Here is a 19,632-nt window from a genome sequence, read left to right as displayed (position 1 = left end):
CCCACTGCAGGAGACATAAGAGATGAGGGTTCCATCCCTGGGTCGGGAGGATCCCCTGGAGAAGGAAATGGCAACCCACTCCAGGATTCCTACCTGGAGAATCCCATGGACAGAAGAGCCTGATGGGCTACAGGCCAAAGGGTCAGAAAGAGTCAGACACAACTGAGTGACTTAGCATGCATGCATGTAGTCATCAAAGAAATTAAAACAATGCAATCTGTGTGTGTCTATCAGATTGGCAGTCTTTCTTTTATGAAAATTCCCAGTGTTTGGAAAGGAGAATATGCACAAATACTGTTGGTGGAAGTGTTAATAAAAGGCACAGCCTTTCTGGAGGTGTAGGGGTCATAGTAAGACTTGAAATGGTACATATATTTGACTCCGAAATTCCACAAGTAGACATTTATCTGTTGAGAATGACGGTAAGTGTGGGCAGAGCTTCAGCGCTGGAGTGTCCCCGGAGGAGGCAATGGGCATAGTGGCTAGACCTCGGTGCTGGGGCCTGGTTGCCTGGAGCAAATCCCTCTCCGAGCCTCAGTTTCTACATCTGTAAAATGGAAAAGTATCGTAATGATGCCAAAACATTTGGACATATCAAGTGCCTGGAGTATAATAAATACCTAGGAAATGGAAGCTTAGTGAGAAAAGCTTAATAGAAATGTAAAAGCACCCAGATGATATGTACATGGGCCACCAAGAGAAACAGAATTTCACAGAGAGGCTCCTAAACACATGAAAAGACTCTCCACCTCGTTCCCAATAAGATATGTTCATTAAAATGATGCTGAGACATTTTTCACCCAGAAGATCTGAGAAATCCCAAGTCAGCTGACAACCTGTGGGGAAATAGTCCACCTCCAGGTGAGGGGGTACCAGGTGGGACCACTCTGATGGACAGCACTCTGGAAACTGCTACTGAAATGACAAACATACGTGCTCTAAACCCTGAGATTTCACCTTGGGGGATTTACCCACTTGCATGAAAAGTACATGAAAGGTCATTCACAGTGGCATTAGCTATCAGTGCAAAAGACTAGAAGCAAAACCCCATCATCAATTAGATTCTGGTTAAATTGATGCTGGGAAAGGTTGAAGGCAGGAGGAGAAGGGGACAACAGAGGACGAGATGGTTGGATGGCATCACTGACTCAATGGACATGAGTTTGAGCAAGCTCTGGGAGATGGTGAAGGACAAGAAAGCCTGGCGTGATGCAGTCCATGGGGTCACAAAGAATCAGTCATGACTGAGCAACTGAATAATAGGTTAAGAAGCCCATCCACAATCCCTCATCCTAGTTGCAAATTCCCAAATAATCTGAAATTTCAGGATAATTTTAATCATTTAAAAATTGTCTAATCTTCATTCACCCCAGTGAGTGTGAATATTCATCAGTTTATCTGCAGCAATTGACTCTGAGTTCATTAAAAGGCACAGCCTTTCCGGAGAGGAGTGGGTGAAGGTGTGGGGGTCATATGATAAGCCTTGAAATGGTATATATGTTTTGACTCAGAAATTCCACGAGTAGACATTTAAATCTGTTGAAAAATTACCATGAGCTCAGTCACTTCAGTCATGTCCAACTCTTTGCAATCCTACAGACTACAGCCTGTCAAGCTTCTCTGTCCATGGGATTTCCCAGGCATGAATACTGGAGTGAGTTGCCATGCGCTCCTCCAGAGGATCTTCCTGACCCAGGGATTGAACCCATATCTCCTGCATCTCCTGCATTGCAGGCAGATTCTTTACCCACTGAGCTACCTGAGAAACCCGATTGACTCTGAGATGCTGTCCCAGATCAGCTGGGATGTGTATTAGTTAGCTACTGCCACATAACAAAGGACCCAAAAATTAGCCACTGAAAACTACATTTATTATCTCAGAGTTTCTGTGGGTAAAGAATGTGGGAGCCACGTAGCTGGGTGGATTCACAAAGCTCTCTAAACAGTGATACCCAAGGAAGTTGAGGAGCTGTGAGCCACTCCAGAATCCCTACATCCACCCTGGGTTCTGAGCACCCAGATTATAAACATCTTGCCCATTGGTCTGCTTCCAGTTAGACCAGCTATTTTCTGTCCCATTTCAGGGAATTCTCCATAAAACATTTCCATCTTAGGGCTGGAGTTCAGGATCCCCGCACCACCAGCAGTGACAGCCGCAGCCCTACACACATTTACTATTCCAACAAGGAGCTTGCCGTAGGGTCCTATAGTAGGAGGCCAGGCTACCCCGGCCCTGAAATCAGTTCCTTGCATTGTTCAAGGTGAACTCAAAACTCCCACCACCACCATCTTCCTCACCAGTGTTGGGAACCAGTAGCTGCTGGGAGAGGCCCTGTAGAGTCCTGACAAGAAGAAGTGGGACACAAATTCACATGCATGTCAGAGGATACCTCTATCACTCAGGTACACTCTGTGGCTTCCCATTGCCCTAGTTCACTATGAGCCTGGACAACCTGGCCAAGTCAGCAGACAAGGTGCACGCTGCTCCATCCAAGAACCCACACTCACAACCCCCCTGGAGACCCCCCCTGCCTGACCCCCATCAATTCACTGGCATGGGCCAAGAGCCTCTGAGGGCCTCACCTGCTTCTGCCTGGTCCCATGGCTCCTCTGAGCAGTCATCCAGAATGCAGGACATGTTTCTGGCCCCAAGGGCCTTTTTCAATTCTAAAATAAAACAGAAACCCCTGGGCCCATGCGGACAAACCCTGTAATCCCAGGGCTTCCATGAATTTTCCCAGAGAGGCCACAAGAGGGCAAAGGATGGGGGATGTATCTCAACCAGGAACCCTAAAGGAATGGCTCATACCAACCTATGTCCACATCTGTACCCATGGGAGACATTGCTAGCCAATCTTCACACCTTCACTGAGCCTTAATGCGACCTACTCTACCTTCCAGCACAGCACTTCAAACAGACATCACAAATCAATTCAGGATGGAAACCCCGCCCCCAACTACCCACCATACCCCACCCACATGACCTGTAAAGCCTCTAGGAATAGAAACTTGTTTTCTAAAAAATTGTTTCCACAGGATAGCCTTTTTCCATTTAAAATGTCCCCTATTCTAAGATAACCGGGTTCTTTTTGTTTGGCCATGCACAGAACAAGGAAACTTCTTACCCTTACTTCCTGGCTCCCATAACTTTGCTATCTCTGAGTTTCTCCTCTGAGATTCTCTGAGTTTCTTCTCACCCTTACTTCCTGGCTCCCAGAATTTTGCTAACTCTGACTGCTCTTTCTGCATCCCTTCTTACTCTTTTTTTTTTTTTAAATACATATACATATATATGCATTGAGTTTTATTTATCTTTTTTTAAATTTTCGGCTGCACTGGGTCTTTGTTGCTGTGTGGGCTTTTCTCGAGTTGCAGCGGGTGGGGGCTCCTCCCCGGTTGCAGTGCTCAGGCTTCTCACTGCAGTGGCTTCTCTTGTTGCAGAGCACAGGCTCTAGGGCACACGGGCTTCAGCAGTTGCAGTGCATGGGCTTAGCTGCCCTGAGGCATATGGGATCTTAGTTCCCAGACCGGGGATCAAACCTGTGTCCCTGCACTGGCAGGCAGATTCTTAACCACTGGACTGCCAGGGAAGTCCCCTTTCTTCCTCTTTGTGTCCTTCAAATCCAGGCCCTTTGGGACGCCTCTCCAGTCTATCCACACCATTTCCAGGGTTGTGGTCCCTCCCATGCACCCAGAAACACCCAAGGCCAACAGCAGCCTCTGATTTCTGCCTCTTCCTCATGCCTGGGCTCTGTCCCCTTGGTTTCTGCCCCTGCTCAAGTCCATCGTTTGCTCCCAGGACTGGATCCTCAGCCTCCTCTCTAGCTTCCAGTCTGGCCTCTGTGGCCCTCTGCTCACACACTCTCCATGGCTCCTGTTGCCTGCCACAAGATGTCTAAACGCCTCTGCCTGTCATGCAAGGCCCTGCACATCTTCCCTGGCAGCCTCCAGCCTCCTCTCCTTCCGTGTCAACTGTGGCATTCCCTGAATGACCATGACACATTGCTCATCACCCTGTGAGTACACATGTCTCAGCAGTCACAGGCATTGGGTCAAGAAGGAAGGGACAAGGCTGGAGGGAGAAGAGACCGTTCAGGAGCCTCTTCCCAGCCCCGGAAATCCTGAGAGGCCTACTCCCAAGTCCAGGTACACTTGGGGCCTCAATGCCAGCTCAGAATAAAACAGGAAGAGGTCAGTGAGTGAATAAATGTAAATATGTATCCCTAGTTTTTACATTTTCCCACCCTCCTTTCAGCCTCAGAACTCCTACACATCCCTCAGCCCCACTCCAGTGCCCCCTCCTTCAGGGAACTTCCATCACTGTTCCTCTAGGCTCTCCCACCCCAGATACCTTCTTTCCCAGTCCTGGCTCTGAGTCAAAAGGCTAGTGTTCACAGGAAGTGAGAGCAATGGGGACTCTAGTAGGGCTCAGTAGACACAGCAAAGAGTCACCAGGCTCCCCTGAGCTGTAGGGGGCGGGGCTCACCTCGATTGATCCTCTGGAGCAGGAACCCCCGGACAACATCCTCGTAAATCCCCTCGATAGTCAGGGCAGGGCTGCCCACAGCAAGGACTTCCCCTTCAAACTTAAGCAGCTCCTGGAACCGAAGCAGGTGAGGGGCTGAGCTAGAGGAGTGGGCTGTGCGTGACATGGGTTCCAGCCCCAGCTTTGTCACTGATTAGCCAGGGAAATCTGGGCCTCAGTCTCCTCATCTTTAAAATGGGCTCCTTCCCCAGCTTTGTCACTGATTCAGTTCAGTTCAGTTGCTCAGTCGTGTCTGACTCTTTGCGACCCCATGGACTGCAGCACGCCAGGCTTCCCTGTCCATCATCAACTCCCAGAGTTTACTCAAACTCATGTCCATTGATTAGCCAGGGAAATCTGGGCCTCAGTCTCCTTATCTTTAAAATGGACTCCTTGACTCATTATCCCCTTGGTTGTTGTGGGGATTGGTGAAATAAAGCACATCACAGCTCAGTGGGAACAGTATAGGTGTTCCTGCTGGGTCCCCTCACAGCCACCGCCTGCCTGACCCCTGCTGCAGACCACTTTCCAGCACCCCTAAGCCGTGTGTAGGCAGGTGCCTGGGACCTCTTCCCTTGTCTACCTCCTACCTCCTTGCTTGCCAAGCTCCAGCCACACTCGCCTTCTCAGTTTTCCGACATACCAGAAACGGATCTACCTCAGGACCTATGCACGTGGCAAAGAACACCCTTCCCCTGAGTATGGCTCATGCCTTTGGTTCACTGCTTCTTAAGCATCATCTTCCCAAAGACAGCCTCCCTAACCACTCAGAACCCTCCCCACACACACAGTCCTCCCTGCTTCCTCCTTTCTCTGAAGCCTCTATCACCTGCTGACATGTGATACATGGGTCCCCATGCCAGCTCTCAAATGGCAGACATCGAGCACTGTCATGGGAGAAGCAGAGGACATTATGGGAGCCCAGAAGAGCCCCAGCCTCGGGGCTCAGGGGACAAAAGTCTTTATGCATCAAGGTGGCTCTATGATGCTTGGTTGTTCTGTAGGGCCTGTCCCCCATCAGCTCACCGCTTTGCAGCTCGGCTCCAGCTGGCTCAACACGAAGGGCAAGAAGATGCAGAGCAGCCAGCTGTGGATGAACCTGCTCCGCGCCGAGCTGCTATCCGACTGGAATTTCTGCATGACACACACAGCAGCTGGTCCCCCAGCCACCTGAACAGTCAGGCCCATTGCCACGCCCTCCTCGCAGACCTCACCTTCAGCACGCGCCCCCTGACTTTCTCCAGCTGCTGGGTGGCCTGGTCACAGTCCAGAGTCGTGGTCAGACACTGGTCAGCCAGCTGTAGGAAGGTGGTCACGGCGTCAGCCATGAGCTGTGGGAGGAGATGCTGAGATGAGCCTTGGAAATCGATGCTCTTTCTGGGCCCTGCGCCTGCTCAGTTGAACCCTTCTCAGTATCCAGCCTGCCCTGACCAGCTACCTACCCCCAGGCTCCTTCTTGTCCCAAGATGCAGTACCCTTGAGACTTCCTTGGTGATTCAGTGGCTAAGACATGAGCTCCCATGAGGAGGCCTGGTTTGATCCCTGATCAGGGAACTAGGTCTCACATGATGCAAGTAAGAGTTTGCATGGCACAACTGAAGATTCCCATGTGCTGCAACTAAGGATCCTATGTCCACAACTAAGATTGGGAACAGCCAAATAAATAAATATTTATAAATACAATTTAAAAAAGACAAATATAGCACTCTCTTCCTCTCAGGACCTGGGCCTCATCCAGTCAGTGCCAGGAGGCCCAGCATGGGGAGCAGAGAGTTGTCCAGGGTCCAGGCTCCATGACTGAGCTCTCTTGTGCAGTACGCAGACCGAACAACCGGGCCAGGCAGTACTGGGTCTTCTCAAGCTCTGTCTCTCTCCCTCACCATGTCCATTAGCAGGTCCCATCCCCTTGGCCTTCAAAACCCCTGGCTTCTCTCCACCAACCTGCTCTGGTTCAGACCTCCTTGCTTCCATTCCTGCCACCAACAGCCACTGCTCCCCATGGCAGGCAGGGCTTTCTAAAAACCTTTGAATTTGCTCATGCCCCTCTCCTGCTCACGCACTGGCTGTAGTTCCCATTGCCCTTGAAAAGAACCCAGCCCCTGCAGCCCCATTACTCAAGGCCCTGATTCATCTTCCTCCCCACCTCTCCATCATACCTCTCACATCATTGCCCGCTCTTGAAATCTACAACCCAATGTCTCTAAATTTCTTTACTTTCCCAAAGGTGGACAAGCTCTCTCACCTCCCAGGGCTTCGCCACACTGTTCATTATACCCAGGACATACCCTGTTCCCATTCCTCCCGTGGCTGCCCCAGCCTGGCAGTCCTCTCCTCCTGGAAAATCTCCCCACCCTGGAGATGGATCAGGTGTCCCCTCAGGGTTCTCATAGCACCTCGGGTGTCCCCATCACAGCCCTGTCCATCAGATGTGGTTACTGCCTGCTCATGAGTTCATGTCTGCGTGACACTGGGAGCCCAGCCAGGGAGGCTCAGGTCTGTCTGGGTCATTGTGGTCTCCTCAGCACACACGTAGCGCCTGTTAGGTAGGGGCTGCCATCCTTGCCTCGTCTCCTCCCAGCCTCCCACCAACCCTTACCTGCTGCGCGAGATCCTGGGCCCCAAACACTAGGCTCTGTGTTCCAAAGAAGCCAAACGGTGCTGCCAGCTGCCCCAGCTGCCCCCGGCTCCTCTTGGCCTCTCGGTAGCAAATCTGCATCAGCTCTGGGTCCCATGGCATCTCCCCAAATGAGTACACCTGCATTCCAATGAGAGTCCGGTGAGAAAAACACCACCAGTGGAAAAGCAGGGCCAAGGGCCACAGAGCCCATTCATTGAAGGAGAAACACAACTGGAAACACATCCAAACTCAGTTGTCACCAAAAAAAAAAAAAAACAAAAACCCACAATAAAGGTGAGGTATGGTGTGATGGACACAAAATGGTGAAACTTGAAAAAAATGAGGGGAACACATGTAAATCCATGGCCGATTCATGTCAATGTATGGCAAAAACCATTACAATATTGTAAAGTAATTAGCCTCCACCTAATAAAAATAGATGAAAAAATAAATAAATAAAATTTAAAAAAAAGAAAAAAATGATAATGTGGTGATGGCGAGACTGAGGGGAAATGGGCATGCCCAGCCCTCGTTCCACCAATGCCATCACCTGATGTTCTCTTTGTGCTGGATCCTGAGGCTGCAGAAGTGGAATAATCCAAAGTGGTATTTTCCCTCAAATTGCTCACGCAAAAGTTGGAGGAGACAAGAGTTTAAACAAACAACTACAGTGGTGCGTAAATGCTCATATGAGGAGGGAAGCATAAGCAGCTGCAGCTGCAGAAAGGGCCAGGAAAATTTCTGGAGGAGGTGATTATGAAACGGAGGTGTGAAGATTACTAAAGGGAGCGTTAGTGTTAGTCACTCAGTTGTGTCTGACTCTTTGAGACCCTATGGACTGTAGCCCACCAGGCTCCTCTGTCAATGGGATTCTCCAGTCAAGAGTACTGGAAACCTCACTTAAAATGAAGTCGTGGGAGTTCCCTGGCAGTCTGGTGGTTGGGATTTGGCACTTTCACTGCCACGGCCCAGGTTCAGTCCCTGGTTAGGAAACTGAGATCCCACAAGTCGAGTGGCTGGGCCAAATAAATAAATAAAATGAAGCCATTAAACCCTAAAGGGAGAGCTCTCATGCACTGCCACTCCTTGCCCTCTGCAGACTCCAAACAGGGAAAAGAAAATTACTGCTTTACCACTCCCACAGGAGGAAGATTTTCTCCTTACCCAGCAACAGCCTCAACCAGTGAGAAACTACCACCACTCAGCCAATGAGAAAGTGTCACCATCCTGAACTACTGCTTTCCTTCAAAGTCACCCCTCCCAACTTCCTCCTTTTTCTCTATAATGTTCCTCCCCTTTGTTAGACTTGCCTATGGTTTTGCCCTAGCTTGCATGTCCCAAATTGCAATGTGGGGGCTGTCTCTCTCTCCCTAAAGTGTTTTGTTGGTAAAATAACTGGCTTTTTCATTTTAAAGGTCAACAGACACTTAATGAGTTGAATGTTTCTTAGCATATAGTACGCTCTCATTTCATATCAGAAGAACTGAGCTGACCTGCATAGAGCAGAATTCTGTCTCAGGAGATGGGGTGGGCTGTGGCCAAACAAGTGAATGGGAAGAGGAAGAGTTTTCAGGTAAGGTGACTCCAGATCAATGTTACTAAATCGCTAATCTTGTCCTCTTACTCCTCCCCGCCCATCGTGGCCCACCCTAAGTAAAATGCAGCCTAGAAGAAAGTGAAAGTTCGGAGATTTTCAAAAGATGATTTTCAAACAAGAAAGATGCAAGGTTCACGTGACTCTTCCATAAAGTTAAGACACTGCCCATAGGCCCGATGAACCCAGAGCCCCTGGAGCTCACCTCCTTCCGCAGCTGGGTGCTGGAGGAGCTCCCACGCAGGAGGCGGAACAGGCGGTCCATGCCCTGGGTTAGGAGGGTCCGCACCGCCGCGAGTTCGGCTTCCACAGTGCTCAGCAGCGTCTGCGTGATCCGGGGCAGCTGTGCATCCACCTTCCCGCGCAGGCACGACTCCAGGGGGCTCTGGACCTCGGCTGCGAGTGGAAGACACTGGCCTGGATCTCCTCTAGGTGCTCAGCAAATGGGAGAGGGAAGGGGGTAGCTGTGCGACTATTTGCTCAACAGTGTTAGGAAGATGGGAGCGCAGTCTCTGAGCATCCTCCTCTACCCGATTTTACAAATCAGAAAACTGAGGCTTCAAGTGCGATGAAGACCAGCTCAAAAGTCGCATACTGGGAGGCTGAGTCCGGATTCCAACCCAGTTCTCTTTGCCATCTCCGCTGTCTGACCGGACAACCCCCAACCCGGGTCAGACCCGCTACTGCCAACGCTTCGGCCCCTCTCCCCACCGAGTGGGTCTGGAGTCTCACCCTCTGCATCCCTGGCTCTTCCCCTTCCCGTGGCCCCGCCCTTCCTCTTGACTCGGCCCTTGTCTCGCCCCACCCTCATCCTAAACCTCAAAACCACGTCCATTCTCCCACTTCGGCCCGGCCTTTCCTTTTCTGGCCCTGCCCCTGCTAGGTCTTCGGGTTCCAGACTATCGGCCCCTACCCCTTACACCCAACCAGTTCCCCTTCTTTCTCTAGGGCTCCCAGCCCCGCCCCTCCCACCCAAGCCCCGCCCCTCTAGACCACGCCCCCGAACCGCACCCTTCAGCCTTGCAGCCACGCGCGCCCTCAGCCGCAGCATCTGATCCATGTCTGGGCGGATTGTCTTCTCCAGGGCCGCGAGCAGCTCGTCCTTTTCGGGCTGGAAGGCGCGGAGCCCCGCGGAGGCCCCTGCCAGGACTGCAGCGTGGACGGCATCCAGGAGCTGCTCAGACCAGCGAGGGGACCCCACAAGAGTCAGGGGCGCGGTAGACCGCCAAGACGGGCGGGGATGAGAGGGACGGAGGGACAGACAGGCACAGACAGACGCGCAGAGAAACTGGGCACTCAAGTCCGACTCCTGCCCCCTCCTGGCCTCCCGAGCGTCCCTACTCCACCTCTTCGACCCTGTGTCTACCTTGGTCCAGGCCCAGGCCCGGGCGCGGCCTGCTCCTCGCAGGCCGGGCAGGGTCTGGGCTCGCAGCGCTGGCAGCAGCTCCCGCATCAGTACCGAGGTCAGCACCTGCAGGAGAGGTGACCATGGGTGCTTCAGTGGGCCGAGAGGGGTCCTGGGGGTCCCAGGTGCGTCCTGGTGTGGCACTGACCTCAGCGTCGGAGCCCAGGGTCACGTCATCGTTGCCAAATTGGCCGTGTTGTTGCCGGTAGAGCCGTATGGCATCTAGGAAGGCACGGGCTGCCGGCGCTTGACTTCGCTGCAGGACTGAGGGGGGGACTCCTAAGTGTCCACCCATCCCTCCCCTGCTCTCCTCAGGCTGCCTGGCTCCCCATCACTTCAGGAGGAAGCCCTCCACCTCCTCGCCAGGTTCAAACAGCTAGGTCAGCCACTTCCAGACCTTTGCACAAAGAATTGCCCTCCGCAGGAAGCACACCTCCCTAAGACCATCATCAGCCCATAAGCGAGCTTTATGTTTTGTTGTTCAGGTGCTCAGTCGTGTCTGATTCTTTGTGACCTTGTGAACTGTAGCATGCCAGATTCCTCTGTCCTCCACTATCTCCTGCAGTTGGCTTAAATGCCTGTCAATGCCAATGCCATTTAGGAAAAGACATCCCCTACAGGCAGTCACCACCCAGTCCCGAGGCGGTCTCCAATTGCCTCTCCAGTTAGGTACATTTGTTCAGTCAACAACCTGCCCAACTGTATGTGTCAATTCTGTTCCTCTTCTTGACCTGGCTGGTCCCTCAGCTTTTTGAGACTCCAGCTTTGACTTCCTCTCCCTGATCCCCAGGCTAAGCTCCCACAGGCCTGTGCCCTCATCACAGCTCTGGCCATGCATTATTGCCTGTTTCCCCTCTGTCCTTCCCCACGATCCATTTTATAGATAAGGAAACCGAGGCTTGGAGAGGATTCCACAGCCAGCAGGAGCAGAGCCATTTGACCCCAGATTCTGCACCCCACCACTGCCTGCCCTTTGCCAGGACCCACCTGTGCCTCGAAGCCGGATGCCACCTTGCAGGGCTAGTCTCCAAGCACGCTGCGCCTCCCCTGTGGCTGCAGAGAAGCAGAGGTGCTGGCGGAAGGGATGCTGCAGGAACAGGGGGGAGCTAACCGGCCTGTCCAAGAGGGGATCAGGCTCTTCCTTCGTATGGTCTCCTGAAAGCAGACAGAGAAGCTCACGTCTTCATTCATTCATCCCCTTCATTCACCATGAAATACTTGTGTGTGTGTGAGCTCAGTTGCTCAAGTCATGTCCAACTCTTTGCAACCCCATGGACTGTAGCCCTCCAGGCTCCTCTGTCCATGGAATATTCGCAAGAATACTGAAATGCTTAGAAGATCCCGATTTCAGCTCAGTCCCAGGAGGAGGTGTGCCCAGGGCAGATATTAATAATCCGTCTCAGCATTCTCCTCAACACGGCGGCCTGGGCAGCCACCAACAACTGCCTGAACTGGCATGTGATCTGAGCCCTGCTTGCTGGAGGGAGCTGGAGCTAGGCCCAGATTCATACCTGGCCAAACCATTTTCTATCTCTTTGCACAGATTTTCATCACCCTAAAACAAACCTCAGTTTTCTTACCTGTAAAATGGGCTAAAAAGTGATACCAAAGACATAGAACTGTTGGGAGGACAAAAATGAGTGGTGGTTTAGTTGCTAAATTGTGTCTGACTCTTGTGACCCCATGGACTGTAGCCCACCAGGTTCCTCTGTGCATGGAATTTTCCAGGCAAGAATACTGGAGTGGGTTGCCATTTCCTTCTCTAGGGGATATTCCCTACCCAGGGATCAAACCCAGGTCTCCTAGGCTGCCTGTGGTCTCTTGCACTGCAGGCAAATTCTTTATAGACAGAGACACCAGGGAAGCCCCAAATTAATTAAATTGGGATCTCATAAATCCTTAAGTGTTTTGTTCAGATTTTCAGAGTGATATATACACACTGCAGTAAAATACAATAATGCAGAAAGAAGTGGACATTCCTCATCATGCATCCCTTTAATCGCAGCCTCCAGAAATGATAATAACTGTTAACAGTTTGGGGGACATTACCCCAGATTTTAAAATCTGCACAAAGCTGTATGGGATGCATTTTTTAACAGGGTGGAGTTTTCTGACATATAACTGGCCTTTTGGCTCCTGTGTATGTCTGGGATACCTTCAGAGGCTGCACAGATTTCCTTCCTAAGGGTGAGGCCATAGTTTATTTAATCAACCCCAAAGGATGAGTATTTGGGTGAACTCCTGTGTTTTCAACATCATCAACATTTCTGCATATGGTTTTTGTTGCTACATCTTTGCATCATTAAGCAGCAGAATAGCTCTGCAGTGAAGCAAAGGGTGTAATTCTGGCTCTGTCTCTTATGGTATGGTAGTCCTCAGCCACAGTGTCCCCTTCTACGAAATGGGGTGATTAGTGATGGGACTGCCTCCTGGGCAAAGTCAATGAAATGATGCAGGCCCTCAGTCAGATGCATGCCAGCCACTTACGTGCTCCTTACCCTATTCAGAGAGAGAAGGAGGAGGAGTGGGGAGGAGGGGGAGGTGAGGGGAAGAGAGGTTGGAGGGGCAGGAAGAGGAGGAGGATGGAGGGAGGGAGTAAAGACAGGAAGGAGGGAAGGAGAACCCTACTGGAAACACTAAACTGAACAATTAGATTCTTAACAAGTCTGTACAGTTTTACTGTCCACCACTGTCCATCTCTCCATATGTTGTTGACACCAGATTTTTATCATTTTTAGCCTTTGCTGCTTTGATTCTGGTTTAGTGACCTAACTCCTTCACCCTGACAAGAGTGGGTGTTTCTCTTCCAAGAGACAGAGTGCTCACCCAGAGGCAATGCTGTCCCTAAGAACACTTGGCAATGTCTGGAGTTATATTCGGTTGTCACATGTGGGGTGCAGCATGCTATTGGCATCTGCTGGGTGGAGGCCAGGGATACTACTTAACATCCCGTGGTGCCCAGGGCAGCCCTCACTGCAAAAAAATGATCTGGCTCCAGTGTCAGCAGTGCAAAAGTAGAGAAACCAGCTCTTGGGGTCCCCAGGAGCCTTACTTGAGGAGTCCGGGCAGAGAGCATCCAACAGGCGGAGATATTCACGTTGGGAAGTCAGGACTGTGTACCCCGTCAGGGTTGTGGAGCCCAGGGGACGGTTCCCATTTTCATATTCCTGCAAAGGGCATCCAAAGAACTGTCTTGGGACAGGTCTAAATGGTGGCTTCTATATTCCAATGTAGGATCAGGGGAAGATTTGGGGTTAACTGGGGTTAAGCCACCTCCCTGCCTCCATCCCTTCCCCCAGTACCCACTGTGTGTTAGGCCAGTCCTAAGTGCTATATGAGGACTATCTCATCAAATCCTCACAGCCCCATGTGGCATAGACCATCACCATCCCATTTCACAGAGGTGAAAACTGAGTCCCAGGGAGACAAGAATTCCCCAGCTGGGAAGCAGGATGCAAGTGGATTATGCAAAGGCCTCGCATGGTTTCAACCTCACTCTGCTGATGACCACAGGTGAGTCCCCACGCTGGCCTGGGCCTCAGTTTACCCACCTGGCAGAGCAGGAGATGGTTGCCCATCTGGGGGCCAAGCACACAGATGACCTTGATTCATATTGGATGACTGAAGAAAGGAGGGGGGCTATGCCGGGAACTGGACCCCAAATCCACACTGGGGAGGGTGGGATGGAGAGGTAAATGGACTGTAAGCCACTCACTCACCTCCCTGTGGCTGAACCACTCCAAGCGGCCATCCCCACGCAGAACACAGAAGGTTGGCTGCCACTGGGGTGGGTGACCCCGCAGCTGGGTCAGGGGCCCTCGGTGCTCACGGACTCGGGGTAGCTTCTGTGGGAGGATGGGCAGGCAGATGTCAGGAGCATCTGACAGTGTCCCAGTGTCCAAATCCCCTGGACAGCTCGTGCTGTAACCTGGGTGCCCCCAAGGACAAGGTGCTTGGGAGCTGCTGTTGGGATGTTTTATTCTTTATCACACATGCTCACAGCATTCACTTCCAAATACAAATCGAAGCGGACACCTTTGTTATCTCCAATTTACTTGCAAGGGGATCCCCCCCATTTGAGCTTCAGATGAGACCCCAGCCCTGACCAATATCTTGGTTGCAGCCTGTGAGAAACTGAAAGAAAGGAACTAGCAAAGCCCCATCTAGATTCCTGACCCACCGTAACTGAGACAATAAATGCATGTTGGGATGTCCCTGGTGGTCCAGGGGTAAAGAATCCGCCTGCCAACGCAGGGGACCTGGGTTTGACCCCTGGTCTGGGAAGGTTCCATGCCATGGGGCATCTAAGTCTGGGCACCACAACTGTGAGCCCACACGCTCTGGAACCCATAAGTTGCAACTACTGAGCCTGCACACCCTATAGCCTCCACCCTGCAACAAGAAAAGCCACTGCAATGGGAAGCCCATGCATTGCAACTGAAGAGTAGCCTCTGCTTGCTTGCTGCAACTAGAGAAAGCCTGCACATTGCAACAAAGACCCAGTACAGCCAAAAATAAATTTTAAAACATTTTTTTAAAGATAAATGTGTGTTGTTTGAAGGAGTGATTTTGCAGTGTATTGTTATGCAGCATAGCTAACTGATACGGGTGGGATTGCTAGATCATGGAACAGGTGTTGGTTTAAGTTTATGACAAATGTCCAGGCCTCTGTCCACAGACCCCTCCCTCAGGCAGGATGGGACATTAACTTGTTTCGTTTTCTTTATTGCTCATCTCACTACCTGTCCACCTGAGTTGTGTTGCCCCACGACTGAGCCCCAGCGTGATGCCTGGTGCATAGTTGGCACTTGGTAAATATTTGATGACTAAATGACCAGCATTTGTGATGTTTTGATTCTTTGGTAGAGTAGTGGGAACTAAGATGTTTGTTAAAGGATTCTCTATCCCTTTTCCTAGGTCTGATATTTTTCACAGCAATATTCTTAAAATGTTATTATGGAAATGATATACCTAATGCAAATAGATAAAAATAAATGTTAAAGAAAATGTTCCAACTGAAGCGAGAGGAAATTCCTCCATGCTGCTTGAACCCCAATATCATCAGCTGTGCCCTGGCCAGGTGGCTGGGACCGGCAGGTGGAAGGTGCAGGTGGGGGCAACACCCAGGCCCCGAGGTGCCCGAGTGGGACAGGTGGCATCCCAGGTGGGAGTGGGGTCTGCGTCCACAGGACCAGGGAGCCCCGATCGCAGGGCAGACACAGTCAGGAGATGAGGTGTCCAGGAGGAGCTCTCAGAGCCCTGGCTGGGACAGATGACCCCGTGTCATGAGGACTGTGGGCTCTGGGTTCCAATCTCGCCTCTGCCTCCTGCTGGCAGTGTGACCTCAGGCAGGCCACTTCGCCTCTCTGCGCCTTGGTTTCCTCAATGGTCAAAGACTCATCTTCTGAGGCTGGGGAAGATGGGGTGAGCTGGGCAGGGCACGTGGAGATCCTGGGCGCCATCGTCCAGCTCAGAAGACGTTTGGAGCTGAGAATGGGCAGCTCCAGGCTCTTCTGTTCCGTTGGCACACTCTTCCTGAGCACCTACTGGGTGCAGGCACCCCATGGGCACAAGGAGTGAGGGGGAAGGGGAAGTAAGACTTGAACCCTGTCCTTACAAAGCAGACAAGTGGAGGAGGCAGACCTGTGACCCTGGAGCTGCGCTGGAGAAGCAGACGGACGGGGGTTCCAGAGGAGGGGCCCCGCTCAGGCAAGGGTGATGGTAATCAAGGAAGGCTTCTTGGAAGAAGTGGCAGCCAAAGGATGGGATGGAGTAGGGAGGATGGCACGTGAAAAGGCTGGGGGTCCACCGGGCATGCTGTGCCTTTGGGAACTACACTCAGCCAGGCCACACCGTTTCCAACTTCAGGGCTTCTGTATTGGCTGTGCCCTCTCCCAAAATGACCTTCTGATGTGGGCTCCAGAATGCTCTGGCTCTGTCTCAGCCTTTACATCTCAGCTCAGAAGGGCCTTCCTACAGCCCAGCTTCCCACCCTCAACACCACCTTTCATTTTGTCTTCGTAGCACCTATCAGGGGCTATCCTGCATCATGATACGTTAGTTTGATAACTAACTGTCGTTTCTCCCAATTAGACTGTGAGCCCCAGAGGGCAGAGGGAAATCTCTCTCAGTTCCTATTGTGTCCCCAGGATCCCTGGTGGGCCTTCCCAGGTGGCACCAGTGGTGAAGAACCTGCCTGCCGGTGCAGGAGACATAAGGGATGTGGGTTCAATCCCTGGGCTGGGAAGATGCCTAAAGGAGAGCATGGCAACCTACACCAGTATTCTTGCCTGGAGAATCCCATGGACAGAGGGGCCTGGTGGGCTACAGTCCATGGGGTCGCAAAGAGTCGGATATAACTGAAGCAACTTAACACCACCCTGCACCCCATCACCCAACCAGGGATGTGGCAGGCAGTTGATGCTTGGTGAATGTTTGTTCAAAGGATGAATCTTTTTTTTCTTATTTGTATCCTTTCTGCCCCCAAACTCCTCTCCCATCCAGTCTGCCACATAACATTGAGCAGAGTTCCCTGTGTTGTATAGCAGGCCCTTGTTGGTTTTCCATTTTAAATAAAGCAGTGTGTACCTGTTATCCCAAGCTCCCCAACTATCCCTTCCCCCCGTCTTTCCCCCTGGCAACCGTAAGTTCCTTCTCTATGAGTCTCTTTCTGTTTGTAAGTTCATTTGTATCATTTCTTTTTAGATTCCACATATAAGGGATGTCATGTGATATTTCTCCTTCTCTGATTTACTTCACTCTGTAAGTCTAGCTTCATCTAGTGGCTTCATCCATGTGGCTGCAAATGTCACTATTGCATTCCAAGAATGAATTAATAGTCAGCCTAGGTCATGGCTCCAGCAAGGGCAAGGATGTGAAGAGGGCCCCTCAAACCAACAGCCTCCCAGCCTTGCCTGCTCTGCACTCCCTCCCCCCTTGTGGCACCCACTTTGTTCCGCAGCAGTTGGCATCTGGCTGGCTCCTGGGGGCCCAGCTCTCTGGAGATTTGCCGCAGGACCGAGGCCGCCAGCTGCCCACGGTAGCAAGGCAAGAAGTTCCTCAGCAGGGTGTCCACCTGGCCTGCAGGGACAAGAGGATGGTGAGGTGGCTGAGTCAAGTCCTCTCAACCTGCCAGAGTGGAGGCCAAACAGGCAGAGAAGCTACTTATGGATTCCTACCCACACTCCAAAGCTTCCCTGAAAGACAGGCTCCAATTCCATTCATCCTTAACCCTCCACTATCTGCTTTTATCCACAGCGGGGTTGGTGGGGACACAGCAGGGGAGTTGAGGGACTCAGGCTTAATTTATAACCGATGTACAACACACCTTAATTGTATAAATCACCGACGTTAATGAGTCTGACACATGTACACGCCTGTGAAATCATCACAGGTAAAGAACAGATCATTGCATCTGAAAATTTCCTTGTGCCCCTTACCTGAGGAGACTATCAAAATCTTTAAACCCCTTACCCAGCACAAGGGAACTTTCTGGGGTGATGAACGTGTCCTGGTAGCCTGATCTAGGAGGTGATTACACAAGTGTTAAAGCTCTTTAAGCTGTTCTAAGATGTGTGCACTTGACTGTGTCTACAACACATCCATCGAGCAGACTGGAATGTGGATGTAATGACTGGAGCTTGAGCAGCAATTCTGGGTCAGGAGGTGACCTCAGGCACAGAAGCCACACATGGTAGAATCATGAGATGGAGAAGTTGGGTTGTCTTTTATCAGCCTGCCTTCCACTGTTCCCCTCTATGTCGTGGTTGTTTAGTCAGTCAGTCACGTTCAACTCTTTTGCAATCCTGTGGACTGGAGCCCGCCAGGCTGCTGGATTTCCCAGGCATTGCCATTTCCTTCTTCAGGGATTCTAACCCTCTATAGGAGAGAGAATAAATATCTTGCTTAAGCCACTACAGAAAAAAATTTCAACACTCTGCAGAGTAGCTTATTTTATCCATGCATGTAATGATAACTTGACCTTGTTTCTTGGTCTATGTGAGCCCCCCATATCCCTAGTGTGCGTGCTCAGCCGTAGGTACGGAGTGTGAAGGACACTGGCCCTTCTTTGTCTCAAGAGGAGAACTGTGACTCAGTCCCTGAGGTCCACACAGAGGGGCCTATTGGTCCCTGCCCGCCTGAGAGGACCATTCCATGTCTGGCCAGGTTCGGGGCACCTCCCTCCTGGCCCCATGCACCCCCCTCACAACTGAACCCACTCCCCAAGTAGGATTACCACATTGAACCAAATAAAAGTACATGACACCAATTAAATTTGAATTTCAGGTAACTAAGGAATACTTTTTTTCAGCACAAATATGCCCTCATGCAAAATTTGAGACACACTGATACTAAAATAAGTATTCATTGCTTTTCCAGAATTCACATTAACAGGACATCCTGTGTAGCTGGCAACCCAGCCCTAAATCCCACCTGCCAGCATCGGGCTCCTTCCCACCTCACTCACCTTTCAGGTGCTGCTGCTGCTGTTTGTCCAGGGGGCTCGAGGGGCGCCCGCCCATCCTGCTGCCGGCTCCTGGGCTCCGCTGAGTGAAGTAAACACCCCTCTGTTCCCCACAACGCCCCAGGTTCCTCAGCTCAGGGGCCACCTGGGAGCAAGGTGACCTGAGGGGCCCAAATGCTGCAAGACCAGCTGCCTGGGATCCAAAGCCAGAGCACAGCCCTGGTGTGTGTGCGCGTGGGGTACCTGCTCCCCGCTCTGCCCTGCCCCTGCCCCGCCTTCCTCGCCCTGCACCTGCGTCCTCTCGCTTCCCCTGGGCCAAGTTCCCCAGAACTGGTGGTTTCTGTAGGGGCTGCCCCACGGTGCGGGTGGAGAAAAAAGACCTCGCTGGACTGGGAGGGTGGATGAAGGGCAGACATCTGGCAGCACATGAGGGCAACTGTTAGTATTGGGAGGCCAGGGAAGCGGGGAGAAGGCAGGGATAGGGCATCTAAATCATGTACCTATTCCCTCATCTGTACCCTCACGGGGTGATTCTGGGGCCCAAAAGGATTCAGGCCTAGTCCAGTCCCAGGTTGGGAAGACAGAACTGCACTGACACCTCCAGTCCTGGGGTCCATGTTAGGGGTGCCACTGTTCTGCTGTAGACAGGTGGGACATGTCCCTTCAGATCCTGCTTTACCTGTCTACAGCAGAGGATTGTGCTGAAATAGTTGGGTCTCCTTACCCCTTCACCTGTTTCTCCACTGCCTGGCACAAAGCAGTCCTCAGTGTTTGGCAATGGAAGAAAGAAGGGGAGGGATAGAGGAAAGACAGAAAGACAGGCAGGAAGGAAGGTCTACATTTCAGACTGGAATGTGATCAGATGGGGTTTTCACAGGATTTCAGATGATGAGAGCATCAAATTCCAGTGGATGCAACATGGACATGATGGCTGGAGCATACGCAGCCACTCTGGACCACGAGGTAAAACTCACATGATGACAATGGCACAGCTATGATGTCAGTTGCAGAGTCCCCAAAGAGTTCA

At 51.6% G+C, this 19,632-nt stretch overlaps 1 protein-coding gene across 2 annotated transcripts; it reads right to left on the bottom strand.

Annotated features, from left to right (window-relative positions):
* Positions 1 to 222: 222 nt before the first annotated feature.
* NIBAN3 (niban apoptosis regulator 3) lies at positions 223 to 19,125 on the bottom strand. 2 transcript variants are annotated; one of them, XM_043467282.1, is made up of 15 exons: positions 18,609 to 19,118; positions 17,091 to 17,221; positions 13,861 to 13,986; positions 13,194 to 13,308; positions 11,129 to 11,296; positions 10,290 to 10,405; positions 10,103 to 10,207; positions 9,748 to 9,910; positions 8,942 to 9,132; positions 7,122 to 7,280; positions 5,740 to 5,856; positions 5,552 to 5,659; positions 4,487 to 4,598; positions 2,584 to 2,667; positions 223 to 547 (listed from the first exon to the last, which is right to left on the bottom strand). In XM_043467282.1, exons 1-15 carry the CDS (start codon positions 18,661 to 18,663, stop codon positions 483 to 485), a joined length of 1,815 nt encoding a protein of 604 aa, XP_043323217.1. In that variant the 5' UTR covers positions 18,664 to 19,118; the 3' UTR covers positions 223 to 482. The 2 variants fall into 2 exon arrangements, with proteins under 2 accessions (XP_043323217.1, XP_043323218.1); XM_043467283.1 differs by lacking the exon at positions 2,584 to 2,667 and having other exon boundaries at positions 18,609 to 19,125.
* Positions 19,126 to 19,632: the final 507 nt, after the last annotated feature.

The sequence above is a fragment of the Cervus canadensis genome, chromosome 4 (assembly GCF_019320065.1).
Source record: "Cervus canadensis isolate Bull #8, Minnesota chromosome 4, ASM1932006v1, whole genome shotgun sequence".
Taxonomy (NCBI): Eukaryota; Metazoa; Chordata; class Mammalia; order Artiodactyla; family Cervidae; genus Cervus; species Cervus canadensis.
This window is presented reverse-complemented; position numbering and strand designations above follow the sequence as displayed.